The 21,463-nt window shown below is 44.7% G+C and overlaps 1 protein-coding gene across 1 annotated transcript in view; it reads right to left on the bottom strand.

Moving 5' to 3' along the window:
* LOC124775471 (E3 ubiquitin-protein ligase TRIM37-like) overlaps positions 1 to 21,463 on the bottom strand; it is a 201,349-nt gene that overhangs the window by 174,079 nt on the left and 5,807 nt on the right. Inside the window, exons 2-3 of the mRNA XM_047250307.1 lie at positions 16,415 to 16,671; positions 541 to 751 (exon numbers count right to left, since the gene is read on the bottom strand). Of these exons, the coding sequence (XP_047106263.1) occupies positions 541 to 751; positions 16,415 to 16,671 (468 nt within the window). The remainder of the gene's footprint in view (positions 1 to 540; positions 752 to 16,414; positions 16,672 to 21,463) is intronic.

Raw genomic sequence — 21,463 nt, 5'->3', positions numbered from 1 at the left:
CCAGCGCGACAAGTGCCTTACCTGCGTTATTGGCCGTCAGACGTAACCATCCCATTACTACCACTGTTCACATTATTTTGCCTATCCCCTGTATAAAAACAGCTTTACCCATTTTTCTGGTAAGACTCCGCACTTGCATTACTTTTTTGTTAATTGCGCATTATCTTTTAAACTTTAGATTTCCATTTTGGAGTTTGTTATAATGACCAAAGGTTAGACGAAATGGCAGTTAAAATATTATTATAAATCGTTAAGTTTCTTTCCGTATATCGCCAACTAAATTTTAAGAGCGCAATCTCTCCCCCCTTCCCTCTTTACTCTACAGAAGAAAGAGACAAGGAAATTGATTCAAAACGAGCTTGCAGGTAAGATTCCACTCGAAGCGCAGATGTGCTCCACAGTTCCTGACGAATAAAGTATTGGTATTAACACCGTTAATTACTGCAAGTGAAGAATAAGTAATCAAGAAGTAGTGATGCTGACGGTATCAAAATAAGCTGTAACAAATAACCATCGTAGCTGATGATGGAGAATGCTTACCACTTCCTGGACGAGGCTAATGAGCTCTAGCAATCTGCGGCGCAGCTGGGAGACCTCGTCCCCAATCTGGACAGCGTGCTGCTTGTAAACATCTTCCAGAGGCTTGAAATCATGGCCAGAGTGCTCGCCACCAAACAGTGCACACTGGTGGCATATGCACTGGCGGCACGTCCAGCAGTACACTGTCAGTTTTTCTTGATGCTCTTCACAGCTACAATCCCAAACACAGGTTTACTCTAATTATGATAGACATCTGGATAGTGATATGATCGAAATCAAACAATAACAATATGGAAATACATTTTGTCATGTTCTACTTTGTTGCCAGAAGTCGAGACCCTCTTCTGAAATTCTGTTATTCCCCCCTCTGTCATCAAAGCAAACACACAGGGTATTTCGTTAGTCGGCACTTCAAATGTATGGTGAAAATGGTACCCATAGGGAAATGGCAACAAGGACGGGAAGAAACACCGGGCGCACTCACTGTGCATGCGGGGGGGGGGGGGGGGGGGGGGCACCTTGAAGCGACTGTTCCGGCAGCCAATGGGGCAACAAGGTGTCATCCACTGCGGATTATAGCACACGTTGGAAAAAACTACGCCTGTTGTCTGGGCTCTGACGTCATACTTGGATCATTCCAAAGACTAGCAGAGAAGGTTGAGAATATCGGACTTGCCCACAGAGTTTTAACGAAGCTCATGATCTGCAGCATTGTTCCTAGAACCTATCGTGGTCCCCTGGTTCTGAGTTTAGTGCAAGGCTTAAACCAGCACCTGCAAAAGTTCTGTGACAAGCTAGCTGCGACTTCCTAGTCCTGTTCCATAGGACTGAGTCAAATGTGCATTAAACATCAGAGCAGCTACACAGGTGGCTGACTGTATGTGGGATGCGCACAAGGTTTTTTTAGATTAGATGATTCTCTACCCACTACGGATAACGACAGCTGTACGAAGCCGAGAAGTATCAGAGTAAGACCCAGAGTAGAGTCTGACCCAGGGTAGAGTCTCCCACAGGTGAGAGTATTAAGATCCCAGTGATTAACTGCTGAAGCAATCACAACAAACTGCCAGAGTTCGAAGTGTTTCTAAAAAGGAGTGAAGATCACGTGTTATTAGGTACGGAAAACTAGTTGAAACCTGGAGTTGACTGTAGTGAGATCTTTGGGAAAATTTAAGCGTATGCCGAAAGGATAAGCTAATGTAAAAATGGATGTGGTGTATTTGTCAGTGCAGAAAACTCAAATCCATAATATAGAAATCGAAGCTGCATGCAAGATTGTTTTAGCAAGACTAATTATCAAGGGTGGCCATAAAATTATGATTGGATCCTTTTATCGACCACCAGAATCGCCTCCTGTTGTAATTGAAAACCTTAGAGAAAACCTCAGTTCACTTGTACGTAAGCACTCCAATCGTACTGTAATCATCTGAGGAGACTTAACCATCCAATGATGAAGTCGGATGAATACGGTTTTATTAATGGTGGGCGTGACATGATATTCTATGGAACATTCTCCAAAAACTACCTAGAACAGATAGTTCGGAAGCCCACTCATGATGGAAAAGTATTTGATGTAATGGCAAGAAACAGATCTGACCTCTTTGAGTATGTCCACATCGAAATGGGTGCCAGTTACAATGAGACAGTTATAGTAACAATCAATACCAAAGTACAAACGGCAACTAAAACAAGTAGAAAGATTTATATCTTGAGATACCTAGACAGAGAAGCAGTAGTGTCATATCTCAATGAGGAAATTGAAACCTACAGCTCAGGACAAGTGCATGTAGAGGAACTATGGCTCAAGTTTAAAAGAAAAGTGTACTTTGCACTGGATATATATGTTTCCAGAATAACAGTTCATAATGGGAGGGACTCTACGTGGTATGGCTCTGAGCACTATGAGACTTAACATCTGAGGTCTAGAACCTCTCGGCACCTACATGGTATGCAATCACTGGAAATAAACTTCTTGAGAAACAGAGAATACTGCATAATATATACAAAACAAAGCATAGGGCTGTAGACAGAGCGCTGCTGAATGAGAAGCTTCTGGCTGTCAAGAGAGAAGTCCGTGAAGACTGTGTTGTAACAGGTTGCTTCACCTCTTCCTCGCAACCAAGTGACAGATGTTCGAGTAAAAACATTATTTAGGAAGTTAGCATCTGGGGAATTATCCACACTGTACGCGCGCTGATCAGCGTACAGAGTTCGAGTGAGACACGTGAGCACAGAACGTCACTAAGGCGCGACACCGACTGAGCGTCTCCACATGCTGTGAAGGACTTAATTCTTTGGCGTCACAGCTTGGCGGTTTATTGGAAGGCAGAGAACAAGAGGCGCTGCCTACATTGTCAACGCCCGGGAACAGTTGAAAGAAACTGAAGACAAATGTCATCATAATCCGTTCTATTCTAAGAATCTGTATGCAGAGATTGCTTTGATGTACCGACTACTGAGAGATCTGTTCACCCAACGTTGTATTTTTGTATCGGAGCTGCAAAATACAGAAGAGTTCTTTAAAAGGCAGATGGAGAAGAAACCCACTGTACAAGGAGTGATAATGCATAGCTTCAAGAAAATGCGAAAAGGCGACAGTAAGCAAATACAGTAAAAGTTACCAGAAGGCTATCAGGGGGACAAATCTTTAGTGAAGTTGTTGAATCAGTTACAACCCGTAGCTTGAGCAATAACACTTCAATCCCTCAATCATATTGAGCAGAATATTATCAAAAGGTCTTTCACAAAACCCAAAGGGTTTCTGGTCATATGTAGAGACTGTTAGTAGCACGAAAGTTAGTGTCCAGTCACTCATGGACGAAACAGGAACCGAAATTGAGAGTAGCAAAGCAAAAGCGGAAATGTTTAACTCCGTTTTCAATTGTTCCTCTACAAAATAAAACCCAGGAGAATTGGCCGAATTCAATCCTCTTATAACCGAAAAATGAATGAAGTAAGTGTTAGTCTCAGTGGCGTTGAGAAATAGCTAAAATCATTAATATCGAAGAAAGCTCCAGTGCCCGAAGGAGTCTCTATGACATTCTATACTGAATTTTCGTCTGAGTTAGCCCCTCTTCTAATTGTAATATACCGTTGATTCCTCGAATAAAAAACCAAGCCTAGTACTTGGAACAAAGCACAGATCACACACCTGTCTACGAGAAGGGTAGTAGAAAAAATCCACAAAATTACTGTACAATATTCTTGACATCAGTTTCTTGTAGAATCTTAGAATATATTCTGAGTTCAAACATAATGAGGTATCTCGAACAGAATGTCCTTCTCTATGTCAACCAGAATGTATTTCGAAAAAAGCGATAATGTGAAACACAACTCGCATTTTTCTCACATGACATACTGAAAGCCATCGATCAGGGCAGTTGGATAGATACAGTATTTCTCGATTTCTGAGAAGCATTTGATTCAGTTTTACACTACGCTTATTATCAAAAGTACGTTCGAATGGGGCATGAAAAGAGATTTGTGACTGCATTGAGGATTTTTTGGTAGAGAGGACGCAGCAAGCTATCTTGGATGGAGAGTTATTGAAAAATGTAGACGTAAATTCAGTGTGCTCCAGGGAAGTATATTGGATCCCTTGTTGTTCATGTTGTATATAAGTGACCTTGCAGACAATATTAACAGTAACCTTAGATTTTTCATAGACGATGTAGTTATCTACAATGAAGTACGGTCTCGAAGAAGCTGCATAAAATTCAGTCGCATCTTGATTAGGTCAATGTGGCCCACGCATTGGCAACTTGCTTTATACGGTCAGAAATGTAAAACTGGACACGTAGTAAAATGAAAAAATAAATGCAGTATGGTATGACTATAATATCAACGAGTCACTGTTGGAATCGATAAACTCATACAAATACATGGTGTAACGCTTTGTAGGAACAATTGCGTAGGTTCAGCCGTGGGTAAAGCATATAGCGAACTTCGGTTTATGTGTAGAATACAAGGGAAGTACAATCAGTCTACAAAGGAGATTTCTTACAAATAATTCGTGTAAACCCATCCTCGAATATTGCTCAAGCCTGTGGTACTCCTACTAGATAGGACTAATAGGGGACATGGAACGCATACTCAGAAGAGCACCATGAATGGTCAGCGGTTTATTCCACCGCGGGAGGTTTGATGGTAATGTTGAAACAGCCGAACTGCAAGATACTTCAAGGCAGATGTAAACTATCCTGAGAAAGCCAACTTACAATGTTTCAAGAACTGATCTTAAATAATGGCTCTAGAAATATAATACAACCCCATACATATAACTCCCATAGGGATCACGAGGGCAAGATTAGGTTAATTAGAGAAAGCACAGAGGCATTTAAACGGTTACTTTTCCAGTGATCCATACAATGGGATGTACCTTCTGCCATGCACTTCACAGAGGGTTACAGAGTATACATGTAGACGTAGATCTAGAAGCAGCCTCAGTGTATAGTAGCCATTGGATGTCTTCTGCACAGAGAGCTTGTGGGAATCTTACAGCATTCCATTTCAACATAACCTAAATACTCTCAGGTTCGGGTCTCAACTCAGCTTTCAAGCTTTTTTTGATTTCTGCTCTGTCTTCACGTTTGTTATGTAATGTTGGCACCCTACAAACATTGGACACTGACGTGGTGAGGTGGTTTGAGTATCTCAGCGATACAGATAGGCGTATCATAGGTGCAACAACACTGGAGGGGTATCTTTGGAGTGGTCGGAGAAACCTATGATTCCTGAAAAGGGGCAGTAGTCTTTTCCGTAGTTGCAGGGCTAACAGTCTGTGTGATGGCTGACCTAGCCTTGTAAAAGTAGCCAGTGTGGTCTTGCTAAATTGGAACTTCGAACGGCTGATATAAAGGGGAAACTACTGCCAGTATATTTGCCAAGGACATGCAGGTCTACTGTATGGACGAAATAGTCTTGAAGTAAATTCAAATCTATGGGAAGGGATTGCTCAGGAGGATGTTGTCAGCAGAAAAAAAGAAAAGAAACTGCCATTCTACGGATCGGAGCGTTAAATGTTATATCTTTTATGGGGTAGGTAAGTTAGAGAATTTCAGAAGAGAAATGGATTGGTTGAAAGATACAGTGCGAATAAATGAAATGCAGTGACAGGAAGAACTGGACGACCGGTCATGTAAGTACCGATCTATCAACAGAAAAACAAATACGGATGATGCAGGAGTAAGTTTACTAATGAAGAAGAAAATAGAAATGCAGGTGAGCTACTACGAACAGCATAGTAGACGCATTATCGAAGCTAAGGTGGACACTAGGTCAAGACTCTACACAGAGTATAAATTTATAAGCCTGCTAGTAACGCAGATCATGAATATATTGAAGGAATGTGTGAGCTGATAAAATAAATTATTGAGTTACTCTACCGTGCTGATAATTTAGGACGATAATCAAGGGAAACAAAAACTGAGTTGTGATGGGGAACTGGAATTCAAATATGGGGGAAGGAGGAGAAGGAAAAATAGCAGGAGAACATGGAACAGACGAAGGCAATTAAAAGGAAAGCATGTTAGGCTTTTGAACAGAGCATAACATAGCTTTTGCTAACAGTTGGTTTAAATATCAAGAAAAATTGATGTATATATGTAAGAGACCTGAGACACCAAACGGCTTAAGATAGAGCACACAACGGTAACAGAAATTTCGAAACCAGATTTTAAACTGCAAAACATTTCCAGAGGAAGATGTGGACTGTGGCCATAACTTATTGATTACGATCAACAGATTAAAACTAAGAAATTTCAGAAAGGTAGGAAATTGAGGAGATTGGTTCTAGATAAATGGAAAGAACCATAGGCTGCCAAGAATTTCAAGTTGAACGTGGGCAACGATTGAATGAAACAGGGAAAAGGAATACAATAAAAGACGAGTGGGTGACTTTGAAGGATGAAATAGTAAAGAAGCTGACGATCAAACAGGCAAAAAGACAATTCCTATTAGAAAGCCTTGAGTTACACTAGATACGCAATTTAAGTCATGAAAGAAGAAAATATAAAAATACAGACAGAAGGGAATACAGAGTTTAAGAAATGAGATCAACAAAATGCAAAATCACAAAGCTACGGTGTTCGGAGGAGCAATGAAAAGCTGTGGATGCATGCATCACTATGAGAAAGATAGTGCCCGCTTATAGGAAAATTAAAGAGGCCTGTGGAGGAAAGAGAAGTATCTGTGTGAATATTAAGAACTTGGATGACAAGCTAAGCAAAGAAGGGAATGATTAAAAATGGAAGAAATAAAAAAAACGAATCCACAAAGGAAACAAACTTGACGACAATATCATGGAAAGAGATGAGGAAGTATTTGAAGATGAGAGGTGAGATATGGTACTTCGAGGGGAAAAATGGATAGATCTCTGAAAGACTTGCGTCTTAACAAGCACCTGGAGTGGGCAACATTCCATCAGAAAGCCGTTGCCCTATTTTTAGTTAAATTACCTCCGTAAATATAAAGTAAACATATCCATTCCCAGCGGTGGACCTTTCTTAGACCGGCCCGGCCTTATATGGCAGTAGCTCCGCGACAAAACGCTGCTGTCGGTTGTTGAAGATGGCGGTTGTGCCTCACACGTCCAAATCGTAGAAGCAATGAAATGTGATTCATTTTCTATGGAGTAAGGGACGAACTTCCACGAATGGAGGAAAGTGCCGGCCGTGGTGGCCGTGCGGTTCTAGGCGCTGCAGTCCGGAACCGCGGGACTGCTACGGTCGCAGGTTCGAATCCTGCCTCGGGCATGGATGTGTGTGATGTCCTTAGGTTAGTTAGGTTTAAGTAGTTCTAAGTTCTAGGGGACTGATGACCTAAGATGTTAAGTCCCATAGTGCTCAGAGCCATTTGAACCATTTTTTGGAAGAAAGTGTCACACTTTGAGAAATGTGAGATGGTGGTGTTGTGAGTTCATAAAAAGCCGTGAAGAGCGATCGCGGAGGCTTCATTCGCCGCTGACTGACGACAACATTTCCCGCATAAATGCAATGGTGAAAGTGGATCGTTGTGTGGATCTCAAGGACATTTTCCATGAACTTGGAATTTCGTATGGGAGTGTTTACGGCGTTGTTTACGGGTACTTAAGGTACCGGAAGGTTTCATGTTGATGGGTGCCTAAGCAGTTGGATAACATGATGTAAGGCAAGCGAATGACTGATACACTGAATCATATGCAACGGTATACCGAGGAGAGTGACAGTTCACGCCGGAATCGAAGCAGCAGAGCATGGTGTGGAAACAACCGGGGTCGCCTGTGACAAAAAACTTCGTTAAGAGTCATCTGCTGGCGTGGTCATCTTCCACGACAATTCGAGATCTGATGAAGCGACGGGAGCCGCCGACAAGCTTGGATCATTTCACTGGGAGAATCTGGACCTCCCAACAATCAGCCCGCCGGCCGGTGTGGCCGTGCGGTTCTAGGCGCTTCAATCTGGAGCCGCGTGACCGCTTCGGCCGCAGGTTCGAATCATGCCTTGGGCATGGATGTGTGTGATGTCCTTAGGTCAGTTAGGTTTAATTAGTTCTAAGTTCTAGGCGACTGATGACCTCAGAAGTTAAGTCGCATAGTGCTCAGAGCCATTTGAACCATTTGAACAAGCAGCCCGAATCTCATCCCCAGTGAGACAATGATTACATCCAATGATGAGCACAGTCAACCGGACGACTTCTACCACAGGTGCATATCAGATTTAGTGCTGCGATGGGAATAATTTATTGAACCATTGTGGGGACTGTGTAGCCTATGTAGTGTAGGGTATGTAGAATAGTACATCTATTTGTAGTTACTTGTATTTACTTCACTTCGGCTAAAAAAGGGGCAAAGACTTCCTGATTCATTCTCTTACTTGGAAGAGCCAAACTATTCCACCCGGTATGTAAGGCATTTGAGGCAGTCGATATACCCTAAGACTTAGAGAAGAATGTAATAACCAAAATGGTTCAAATGGCTCTGAGCACTATGGGACTTAACTTCAGAGGTCATCAGTCCCCTAGAACTTAGAACTACTTAAACCTAACTAACCTACAGACATCACACACATCCACGCCCGAGGCAGGATTTGAGCCTACGACCGCAGCGGTCGCGCGGTTCCAGACTGAAGCGCCTAGAACCGCTCGGCCACTCCGGCTGGAATGTAATAATCCCTGGCTGGTGCTGACAGATGTGAATACTACAGAACCATCAGTTTAATAAGTTATCGTCGTAAATAAAACAATAATTATTGACGGAATAATGCAAAATTATTTGAAACTGGCTTGAGTAGGATCGGCTTGGGTTCTGGAGAAATGTCGGAACACGCGGGGCAATACTGACAGATTAAAGAAAGGTAAAACCTCGCTCATACTATCTGTAGATTTAGAGAAAATTTTTGAGAAATGAGAATGGAATACTATTTATGAAATTCTAAAGTAGCATGATGCATAAAATCTGGGGAGCAAGACATTATCTACAACCTGTACAGAAACCAGACTGCAAGACATGAAAGACAAGCAGTAATTGAAAAAGAAGTGAGACAAGTTTGTAGCTTACCCCAGATGTTATCTAGTTTTTACGACGAGAAATCTGTCAAGGAAACAAGGGTGAAATTTGGAAATGGCATTAAAATTCATGGGGAAGAAACAGAAATTAAAAGGTTTTCCAATGACGTTGTAATTGTACAAGCGATGGCAAAGGACTTGGAAGAGTAGTTGAACGAAATGGAAAGCGTGTTGAGAAAACATTTTAAAATGAATACCAACAAAAGAAACAGGGTAATGGAATGTAGTCGAATTAAGTCAGGCGGGGCTCACGGATTTAGATCAGGAAATGAGATACTGAAAACAGTAGATGAACATTGCTATTTGAATCGCAAAACAAGTGACAACGACTAAACTACAGGGGATATAAAATGCAGACACGACAAACTGCAAGAAAAGCATTTCTGTACAGAGACACAATATTGTCTTCAATATATAAACATAAATGTTAAGAAGTATTTTTGGACGATAAACAGTTAATATAACAAGTGAATAGAAGCTTTTGAAACGGGGGGCTACAGGAGACTGCTAAGATTGGAGACACTGAATAAAATTGTGGAGAAAAGAATTTTATAGCAGAACTTGACTAAAAGACATGTCACGTTGACAGAACATATCACTGGACATAAAGAAGCATCAGTTTGACAGTGGAAGGAAGTGTGGAGGGATACCAAGGCTTGAGTACAGTAAATAGGTGTGAATAGATGTATGTTGTATAATTATGCAGAGATGGAGAGAAATTCACAGGATGAAGGTCCTTTATTTCCGAAGTTATGAAATGTTTTTAGAAGATTAGCCTCTTTTTCTTCTGTGAGTCGAATTTAAATAATTATAAATCCAGTTCCACTAACAAAAACTCTGGCTCAGTAAATTTTACAAGTGCAACGACTTGACCAGAAGAAAACTACGTGGCGTCTCCACTTTGCCGTCTAAAGGTGTCCCACAAAATGACGTCTGAAAAAAGTCTCAGGAAAATAATTGAAAAATGTGAGAGTAAAAGTGTCATAAGGATTTAAGCATTTTGGTTTCCAGTGGAACAAAGTATTTTATTCGCCTTAACCCAACTAACATCACCATGTCCGTGATTTTCTATCTTGGCCTTCCCCAGCTGTTTACTAACAGCTAATAACATTCCCACCAAAAACTGCGCATTTTTAATCGAAACGCATTCATGTACCTCTGCATGCCCCCTTTCTCATTACTGTGCCGTCGTAAGAACGGCAACCACAACTTCTTCGACCACTAAGTTTCCAGGTACCTCTTGACCACGACTATAACCTGAAGACACTACAAGACTGCCGAAACGATATCGATCACGTCTACACCATGATGGAATCAAAAACTCACCACTTTACTCTGCAGAGTACTCGACTGAACTCGAGTACCTGCATTCGACTGTTGTAAAATGTCCAGAACAGATCAACTGCAGGAATTTGTTAAACGTATCAGTCTTTCAGATAATCAATATAGTAGCCACTGTTTTGTTTCCTCTTGCTTCAGTAATAGGTATTCCCATTGGTTCTATCCGTCTTTTACTAATAACAGCTTTCTAAAGGGTGTTGCCTCATTGCATTCTCTCTCGCGCTACTAGTAATCTATCCATCCCCCGTCCACAGAAAAGCTCCTCTACCGTAATGGAAAAACCACAGAGAAACAGACCAAAACTGTAACTCCTACAACAGAACATCCTGGATACTGGAAACTTGTCTGAACACAGTTTTGGCAAACTAACGGGAGAACCAAGTTCATTAATTAAATATTCCTCACAAACGGAGCTTTCCAGCTATAGGCGGTCCGGCAAGACTTCTTGACAAACAGTGACGGTCTTTCGCAATCCCATTCAACTATACTTCTCCCCGATCCTTGACGCACTTTCATTTGTGCAGAACAGCAGCAGGTTCATACCCGGTAACAAAAGCAAGTCGCTAGTTTCTCAGCGAAAACGAGATTCCTGATGCTACGAGAATGCCGTTCAGGAGCTTGACAGCAGGAAGAAACGTTCGTTGGTTTGGTCATATGGTTTTCATTCTGTTCCTTCGATGCCTTTGCCTTATACGGGTTCGGAGCCACATGTATGACTGAACGTTTCCATCGAACTTGACTTGTACAATGCAAGGATTGGTTTGAGAAGATAAAGAGAGAAGTATGTACATGAGTATAACCAGCAGTTGCATGCAAAATGATTTTCGGGTGCATGAGCTCTTTGAGAACTTGATTGGATGGAAGGTACAAAGATCGTGGCACTAGCGCTACATTACCCGCGTGGTAGACTGATGTTTCTGTCATACCGTAACATTTTCTTGTTCTACTATAAGATCTCTGGACAGATCTGAGCCAGCAACAAACCTTTAATCATTGTGGTAAAGTACTGATCTACGTTCATTTCAGGCATTACAGACTTCTAAAGAGGCCAAATTCTCGGTACCTGCTTCGTTGGCACATCAGTGACAATAGTGGCAATGAAAAAACGTGGCCAATCTCACAAAAACAAAATATTCATGGTAGGACTATTATTGACAAACCTCATGTAAATCGGAATACCAAGAATGAGGACAAAATCTGGACTAAAGAGCAATGGAAACTTACATTGAAGGGCCAAAGAAACTGGTACACCTGCCTAATATCGTGTAGGGCCCCCGCAAGCACGAAGTGCCGTAACACGACATGGCACGGACTCGAGTAATGTCTGAAGTAAAGCTGGAGGGAACTGACACCACGAATCCTGCAGGGCTGTCCATAAATCCGTAAGAGTACGAGGGGTGGAGATCTATTTTGAACAGCACGTTGCAAGGCATTCCAGATATGCTCAATAATGTTCATGTCTGGGAAGTGTTTAAACTCAAGAGAGCGTTCCTGGAGCCACTCTATAGCAATTCTGGACGTGTAGGGCGTCGCATCGTCCTGCTGGAATTGCCGAAGTCCGTCGGAATGCACAATGGGGTTCGATTCCCGGCTGGGTCGGAGATTTCTCCGCTCAGAGACTAGGTGTTGTGTTGTCCTTGTCATCATCATTGCATTCCCATCCACAAGCAAGCTGCCGACGTGCCGTCAGCACGAAAGATTGGCACCAGGTGAACGGTCTACCCGACGGGAGGCCCTAGCCACACGAAAAAAAAAAAAAAAAAAAAAAAATCCAACTGCACACACTCCACACCTACGGAGCCTCCACCAGCTTGAACAGTTCCCTGCTGACATGCAAGGTCCATGGATTCACAAGGTTGTCTCCATACCCGTACACGTCCATCTGCCCGATACAATTTTAAACGAGACTCATCCTACAGGCAATTGTTTCCAGTCAGTAACAGTCCATTGTCGGTGTTGACAGGCATAGGCGAGACGTAAAGCTTTGTGTCGTGCAGTTATCAAGGGTACACGAGTAGACCTTTGGCTCCGAAAGCCCATATTGATGATGTGTCGTTAATGGTTCGCACACTGACACTTATTGATGGCCCAGTATTGCAATCTGCAGCAATTTGAGGAAGGGTTGCACATCTGTCACGTTGAACGATTCTCCCCAGTCGTCGTTGGTCCCGATCTTGCAGGATCTTTTTCCGACCACAGCGGAGTCGGAGATTTTATGTTTTAACGGATTTCTGATATTAACGGTAGACTTGTGAAATGGTCGTACAGGAAAATCCCCGCTTCATCCCTACTCCGGAGATGCTGTGTCTCACCGCTCCTGCGCCGACTATAACACCACGTTCAAACTCACTTAAATCTTGATAACATGCCATTGAGCAGCAGTAACCGATCTAAGAACTGCGCCAGGGACTTGTCTTATATAGGCGTTGCCGACCGCAGCGCCATATTCTGCCTGTTTATATATCTTTGTATTTGAATACGCATGCCTATACCAGTTTCTTTGTCGCTTCAGTGTATAACGTTTCCGACCACTTACTTTCGTCACTGCAGGCAATTAGAACTTCTCGTGGACACAAAAATCGTGGTATAACTACTAATTTTGCCAACGCAGTATGCTGTATACTATACACTTTACTGTCTTCTCTAGACACAGAAGGGTTAATGAAGATTGGAAAAGTTTACCGTGTGGTTTCACTCCGTCCAAGATTACTTAAACTGCAATTTCGTTTTATTGAAAGAGAAACAAAAAGTAAGCATCAGGGACGTTCGGTGACTAATTTTGTTTGGCAGGGGCCGGTACTGATGGAGTGTTCACACACTCGTATGCAAAACTTATGGATGAAGGCATCTTTCGCAGGATGTGTCACTGCTAGGTAACATAGCTCGATAAAACTCGGACCATACGCATATGGAACTGGTACAGAATAGTGCAGAAAGTAACTGAAAGAAATACGCAATAAGAAGAACAAAAATGACACTTTTATTCAGAAACAATAATTTTACTTGTTACAGCGGTTCATGATGGCCCCCAGACATTACAAAATGTATGACACTGGGTGTGTGATCGCCACGGACGGCAATGCATGCTCTGCGACGTGCTCCCACGCTTGCCACAAGGTTAGTAAGGAGAACTTAAGGTGGAGGTTTCCCCTTCCTCCACCAGCGCTGTTGAGAGCTGCTGGATTGTGGCTGGTGCATATGGACGTGCTGCAGTATACATCCCAAGACATCCCACACATGCTTGATCGGATTTAAGGAGGGGGCCGAGCAGACCAGTCAATTCGCCGAATACCATTCCAAAAATTCCTCCATCTGTGCTGTACGATGCTGTTTCACATTGTCATATACAAAAATGAAGTCAGTGCCGAATGAACTGAAAAGACGCGCATGGGGAAGGACAGTGTTACAATAACGTTGACCATTCAGTGTACCGTCGTCAAAGATTTGGAGGACAGTATATATGGGCAACAGAATGCCTCTCCACACCATAACACTTGGACCACAGAAACGATCAATGTTCCTGGATGAATTACATGTTGTCACCTCTCGCCATATGAGGATAGGTCCATGGTTGCCGAACATGATCGCTTTTTGATCCAGATGCTATGATGTAGGAAGGCGTAATGCCGTCCAAACCTTTGAAGACAGTACACCCACCGGTTCACACTTGTTGTGACAGTTTATTCCTTCCCAATGTGCGTCCTTTTAGGGGTGCATAGGGCCCTGTCTTCATTTTTACGGATAACAGTGCACGACCGCATTGAACAGCGTAGGTAGAGTGGCTCGTGAAACTAGGGGATGTTCGGCGAACGGACTGGCCTGCTCATTTCCCCATCTCAAATACGAGAGTCCATGTTTGAGATACGTTGGGGAGGCGTACTGCGGCACGTCAATGTGCATAAACGACCATTCAGCAGCAGAAATGGAACGCCTTGCCGCAATAACTCCTTACCAACTCTGTGGCCAACATGGGACACATTTCAGCCGTCCGTGGTGATACCACACCCTGTTAAGAATTGTGTCCCAACTTCTGTAATGTACAGGGGACCATCATAAATAGTGGTGACTTCAGTGTAATTATTGTATTTGAATAAAAGTGTCATTTTTGTTCGTCTCATAGTGTATTTCTTTCAGTTACTTTCTGTACTATACTGTAGCAGTTCGTTCTATGTATGGTCCAGGTTCACCGTGCTGCGTTACTAGGTAGTGACACATCATGCGAAAGATACACCAATGTCCATTAAAATTGCTACACCACGAAGATGAAGTGGTACAGACGCGAAATTTAACCGACAGGAAGAAGATGCTGTGATATGCAAATTATTAGCTTTTCAGAGCATTCACACAAGTTTGGCACCGGTGGCGACACCTACAACGTGCTGACACGAGGAAAGTTTCCAACCGATTTCTCATACACAAACAGCAGTTGACCGGCGTTGCCTGGTGAAACGTTGTTGTGATGCCTCGTCTGAGGAGAAATGCGTACCATCACGTTTAAGAGTTTGATAAAGGTCGGATTGTAGCCTATCGCGATTGCGGTTTATCGTATCGCGACATTGCTGCTCGCGTTGGTCGAGATCCAATGACTGTTAGCAGAATATGGACTCGGTGGGTTCAGGAGGTTAATACGGAACGCCGTGCAGGATCCCAACGGCCTCGTATCACTAGCACTCGAGATGACAGGCATCGTATCCGCATGGCTGTAACGGATCGTGCAGCCACGTCTCGATCCCTGAGTCAACAGATGGGGACGTTTGCAAGACAACAACCATCTGCACGAACAGTTCGACGACATTTGCAGCAGCAGGGACTATCAGCTCGGAGACCATGGCTGCGGTTACCCTTGACGCTGCATCACAGAGAGGAGCGCCTGCGATGGTGTATTCAACGATGAATCTGGGTGCACGAATGGCAATATGTCATTTTTTCGGATGAATCCAGATTCTGTTTACAGCATTAAGATGGTCGCATCCGGCCGGCCGGTGTGGCCGAGCGGTTCTAGGCGCTTCAGTATGGAACCGCGTGACCGCTACGGTCGCAGGTTCGAATCCTGCCTCGGGCATGGATGTGTGTGATGTCCTTAGGTTAGTTAGGTTTAAGTAGTTCTAAGTTCTAGGGGACTGATGACCTCAGATGTTAAGTCCCATAGTGCTCAGAGCCATTTGGTCGCATCCGTGCTTGGCGACATCGCGGTGAACGCACATTGGAAGCGTGTATTCGTCATCGCCATACTGGCGTATCACCCGGCGTGATGGTATGTGATGCCATTGGTTACACGTCTCGGTGATCTCTTCTTCTCTTTGACGGCGCTTTGAACAGTGGACGTTAGATTTCAGATGTGTTACGACCCGTGGCTCTACGCTTCATTCAGTCCCTGCGAACGCCTACATTTCAGCAGGATAATGCACGACCGCATGTTGCAGGTCCTGTACAGGCCTTTCTGGATACAGAAAATGTTCGACTGCTGCCCTGGCCAGCACATTCTCCAGATCTCTCACCAAGTGAAAACGTCTGGTCAATGGTGACCGAGCAACTGGCTCGTCACAATACGCCAGTCACTACTCTTGATGAACTGTGGTATCGTGTTGAAGCTGCATGGGCAGCTGTACCTGTACACTCCATCCAAGCTCTGTTTGACTCAATGCCCAGGCGTATCATGGCCGTTATTACGGCCAGAGGTGGTTGTTCTGGGTACTGATTTCTCAGGATCTATGCACCGAAATTGCGTGAAAATGTAATCACATGTCAGTTCTAGTATAATATATTTGTCCAATGAATACCCGTTTATCATCTGCATTTCTTCTTGGTATAGCAATTTTGATGGTCAGTAGTGTACTTTCATCTGTAAGTTGCACACACAAGTGTATGTACCCCGTAACAGTGAACGACGACCGCCAAAAGTGAAACAGCGTTCAAGGCAACGGACCCGCACGCAGGAGTAGCTGGATTCCAGTGGCAGGCCGGCCGCGGTGTTTCGAGTCGGTGGCTGTACCTGTCGGCGTGTGCCGGGTCGCCGGCGCCCGCGTTGGCGGCGAGCGCGTCGATGTGTCGCGTCACGTCCTCGACCCAGCGGCAGTTGACGAGCTCGTGCGGGCGCAGCGCGGCGCGGCAGTGCGGGCACTGGGCGCGCTGCTCCGTCAGCCAGCGGCGCATGCACGGGTAGCAGCACAGCTTGGAGCAGTGCGGGCACAGGTGCGCGTCGCGCAGCCGCTCCATGCAGATGAAGCACCGGAACGTCTCCGCCAGTGACTGCAACACGAGCCCACACTCCTGTCACCAAAACTCAACACTTTTCTTATTTATTGATTTATAATTTTCTTTTTTTTTGGCTTCAAGCAGAACTCCTTTCTCCAGATACAAATTATTTTACAAAATAATATAAACAGGACATGTTTGAGTTCATTACAAAACATAACTGAACTGGATAAGTAGCCAATAAAGTATGTGTTAATCTGACAGCACAACTGCAAGAAAAGCGCGAATTTTTAACACAAAATCGAATTATAAATGTGCAATAACCAGTCACAGACAGTGGGTGGCAGCAATAGCAGTGGAGGGTATATAAAGCGTGTCATGGGAGCACAGAAAACAGTGCAGTCGCTGTCGTAATGCGGAAACGGAGCGATTTATCTGACGTCCAAATGGGCATGATCATTGCCTTCCTAGCCAAGAGTGGAAGCATTTTCGAAACGGCTAAGTTCATCAACTGTTCGTGTGCCGCCGTGGTTAATATACCGGGTGATCAAAAAGTCAGTATAAATTTGAAAACTGAATAAATCACGGAATAATGTAGATAGAGAGGTACAAATTGACACACATGCTTGGAATGACATGGGGTTTTATTAGAACCAAAAAAATACAAAAGTTCAAAAAATGTCCGACAGATGGCGCTTCATCTGATCAGAATAACAATAATTAGCATAACAAAGTAAGACAAAGCAAAGATGATGTTCTTTACAGGAAAAGCTCAATATGTCCACCATCATTCCTCAACAATAGCTGTAGTCGAGGAATAATGTTAGGAACAGCACTGTAAAGCATGTCCAGAGTTATGGTGAGGCATTGGCGTCAGATGTTGTCTTTCAGCATCCCTAGAGATGTCAGGCGATCACGATACACTTGCGACTTCAGGTAACCCCAAAGCCAATAATCGCCCGGACTGAGGTCTGGGGATCTGGGAGGCCAAGCATGACGAAAGTGGCGGCTGAGCACACGATCATCACCAAACGACGTGCGCAAGACATCTTTCACACGTTTAGCGGTATGGGGTGGAGCGCCATTCTGCATAAACGTGGTACGTTCCAGCAGGTGTTTATCTGCCAGGCTGGGGATGATGCGATTTGTAACATATCGGCGTACCTCTCACCCGTCACGGTAGCAGTTTTGCTGTCCAGCGCCATCTGTCGGACATTTTGTGACCTTTTTTTTCTAATAAAACCCCATGTCATTCCAAGCATGTGTGTCAATTTGTACCTCTCTATCTACATTATTCCGTGGTTTATTAAGTTTTCAAATTTATACTGACTTTTTGATCACCCAGTATACCGTGGAGGGCGAAATAGCGTTATGCAAAACCTGCGCCGAGGCAACTGTGATGCGCCGCTTGTCATAAATGACAGGGTTGAGCGATGGATGTGGAGATGTGTACAGGAGAATAGACGATCTACAGTTGAGTAATTGACCGCCCATATAAACGAAGGGGCTACTCAATTACAGTTCGGCGAAATTTGCAACGTATGGGCCGCCGCAGAAGGCGAATGATTCGTGCACCGATGCTGACTGCTGTTCATTGGCAACGAATGCTGGAATTTGCACACCATTACCGCAAATGGACGTTCACTGACTGGTGACAGGTGGCCTGTTCAGATGTATCACGTTTCATGCTCCATCGGACAGACGCGCGTTGGGGTGCGTACGTCTGAAAGCAAATGCCATGCAACAATCGTCAATTGGGTGCAGGCAGGAGGGCAGTCACTGGCTGAACTTGTCATTCAGGAAGGCACAGAGGAGCAACACAAGTATGAACATATCCTTGGGGATCATTTCTACCTCTACAAGCAGCTTGTTTTCTGTTCGATGAGATTTCGGGATTGCAGCCGAATCACGTTGACTTCTTACCACGGTATTTCGGCTGGCAATCGTCCAGCCATCTTCAGGTGAGTGTCCGTCACTGGAGACTGCAAGTTCCCGGAGTCAACTTTATAGCAAAAAATTTGCGCGGAAACGCATGCGCATTGGTCTCCGTCACAGGAGCGTCCTCTTTTCAAATCCGCGCCCTCTGAATCTACTGTTCTATCTGTGGAGCGCAGGTGCATGCGTAAAGGTGAAAACTACATGTCCGCCCTCTGTCGGAATGCGCGCCCGCGTCGCTAAAAACAGACATTAGATGTCGCCAGACGTGTCATTATGAATAAAATGTCTTCTCTCAGAGGAAATTAGAGAGATCACCGGTTCCCAAGCCTTGTCCAGTTGAAAACGGCCATCACGATTTATAAGATTTTGCTCTAGGCGTATCTCCACAGATTCTTTAATTACTGAATCCCAAAAAGTTTTCGCTGAGGCCAAAATTTTCGTGGCAGAAAAATCCATAGCATGTTCTGTGGTAATACAATGCTCTCCTCTCCAACCCACGCTCTCTGCTGCGCCTTCACTGTTGTGTCCCCCCTACCCTCTATCTCTACACCCTTCATCTCTTTTCCCAAGGTGGCTTCCATCAACTCCCCCTCCCGAGTGATGTACTCTCTCCCTCCATTTATCTCTCCTATCAACTCTGATCCTCATCTCCACCTCCTTTCCTCTGTCTTTTTTCCGGGCTCCCTCTCCCCTCCTCTTTCCATCCTGTTTTTACCCCACCTACCCTCTCTCTGCCTCCCTTCTCTCCGAAGTCCTTTTGCATTTCCTTCCTCTGCCTTTCCCCATTCCCGCTCGTGTCTGCCCTGCTCCCCCCTTCTGAGTCCTCTCCCTCCTCGCCCCCCCCCTTTATTTTTCCTCTCCTCCTCCCTTTTTCCCCCTCATCTGTCCAGGTCTCCCCCCCCCCCCCCTTGCCTTTGGTGTGTCATCTTCATGCCGACTTTTGAGTGGTGTTTCCAGTGATCGTTAAGTGTTGCGCGTCTTTTCCGAAGTGTTGCGAACAGACATCATACTGTCAATGGGTGCGATTTTTTACATCTCTTGCGAACAGAAACCAGACTGTCGCTGTGTTTTAATTGTCTGTCTACTATTTTCCCTGTCTGCTTCCTGTGTATTTTATTATCATTGCCCACCATTTGTTTTATGATTTAACTTTCTTGTTTCTTATCTTCTTATTTTTTAAAAATTCTATAGGCTGAAGAGCTCAGCTACAGCCGACTTACTGGGCTGCGAAAGGCGAGTGTGGCGATCATGTTCAACGCACCTTTCATGTGCTGTGCGTGTCGTCTGACCGATGTAAGCTTTGCCACACTGGCAAGGAATTTAATAGATCCCGGCCTTCCGCAGACCCAGATCGTCCTTTACTAAATCGAGAAGGGCACTAATCTTCGCCAGTGGCCAGAAGATTACTTTAACTTGGTGTCTCCTTAGGATCCTACCTATTTTATATGAAAGGTTGACGGCATATGGAAGGAACGTTATGGACTTGAATAGCTCCTTATCTTCTTGTGTTGTGGGTGGTCACGTTTCTTCCTTCTTAGCGCTGTACTAATCTGATGTGGAGAGTAACCATTACCTCTGAACACCGACTCTAAATTTTTTTTGTTTTTTTTTTTCCTTTATTGTGATTTTAATACCAGTATAACAGGTAGGCTGGCAGCAGCATGATACGCCGCTCTTCAGCCAAAGATAGTACAATGAGAAAACAGAGAAGACACATGGGTTGGAACAAAACGGCGGGAAAAAAGCAGTAGACACATGAACAAAAAAAAAAAAAAAAAAAAAAAAAAAAAAACATGAAGCCGTTCACACTCGATGACAGTCCACACTACAAACTGTTGACACGAAGCACAAACACTGAAGATGTCGATGGCACTGGTGAACGACGGAGTGTGACGGTGAACACTGAACACTAAACACGACGGCACACATGAGACACTGATGGCAATGATCTCCGGCGCGCGAATGTCCACTTAGCGTGTGCGAGTCTGGGGACCTGCCAAGAGGGGAAGAAGGGTGAGGTGGGGGAGAGGGGAGAACAAGGATGCCAATGGCTGAGGAGATGGGGGAGGAGGAGAGGGACAGGGGAGGGGAAGCCCGGGGGAGGAGTCGGGAGAAATGGAGGAGGGTGGGAAGAGGCAGAGAAGGGTGGGAGGGTGCCCAAAGGAGCAAACACAGGAAGAGGGAGGGAGGATCAAAGTTGGTAGGAGGGGTAGATGGAGGGGAGGAGGGCATCATCAGGGAGAGGGAGCTTGCGGAAGCCACCTTGGGAGAGGGTAAGGAGGGTGGAGAGATGGAGACTGGGTGGGACATGGGAATACAGGTGCGGCAGCGGGTGGGGGCGGGAGAGGATGGGCGAGACAAGCAGGTGAGGAGGATCGAGTTTGCGGGAGGTATACAGGATCTGCATCCTTTAAAGGAAAAAGAGGAGGTGGGGGAACGGAATGAGATCGTACAGGATCCGCGTGGGGGAGGGGAGACGTAGGTGAGGCGTAGAGCATGGCGTTCAAGGATTTGAAGGGATTTATAAAAGGTAGGGGGGGCGGAGATCCAGGCCGGATGGGTGTAACAAAGGATAGGGCGGATGAGGGATTTATAGGTGTGGAGTATGGTGGAAGGCTCCAGACCCCACGTACGGCTGAAAAGGAGCTTGAGGAGACGGAGTCGGGAGCATGCCTTGGCTTGGATTGTCCAGAGATGGGGGGTGCAGGAGAGTCGACGGTTGAGGGTGACGCCAAGGTACTTAAGGGTGGGGGTGATAGCGATAGGACGGCCATAGATGGTGAGATAGAAATCAAGGAGGTGGAAGGAAGGGGTGGTTTTGCCTACAATGATCGCCTGGGTTTTGGAGGGCTTGACCTTGAGCAACCACTGGTTGCACCAAGCAGTGAACCGGTCAAGATGGTATTGG

This window comes from Schistocerca piceifrons, chromosome 1, assembly GCF_021461385.2.
Source record: "Schistocerca piceifrons isolate TAMUIC-IGC-003096 chromosome 1, iqSchPice1.1, whole genome shotgun sequence".
Lineage (NCBI taxonomy): Eukaryota > Metazoa > Arthropoda > Insecta > Orthoptera > Acrididae > Schistocerca > Schistocerca piceifrons.
This window is presented reverse-complemented; position numbering and strand designations above follow the sequence as displayed.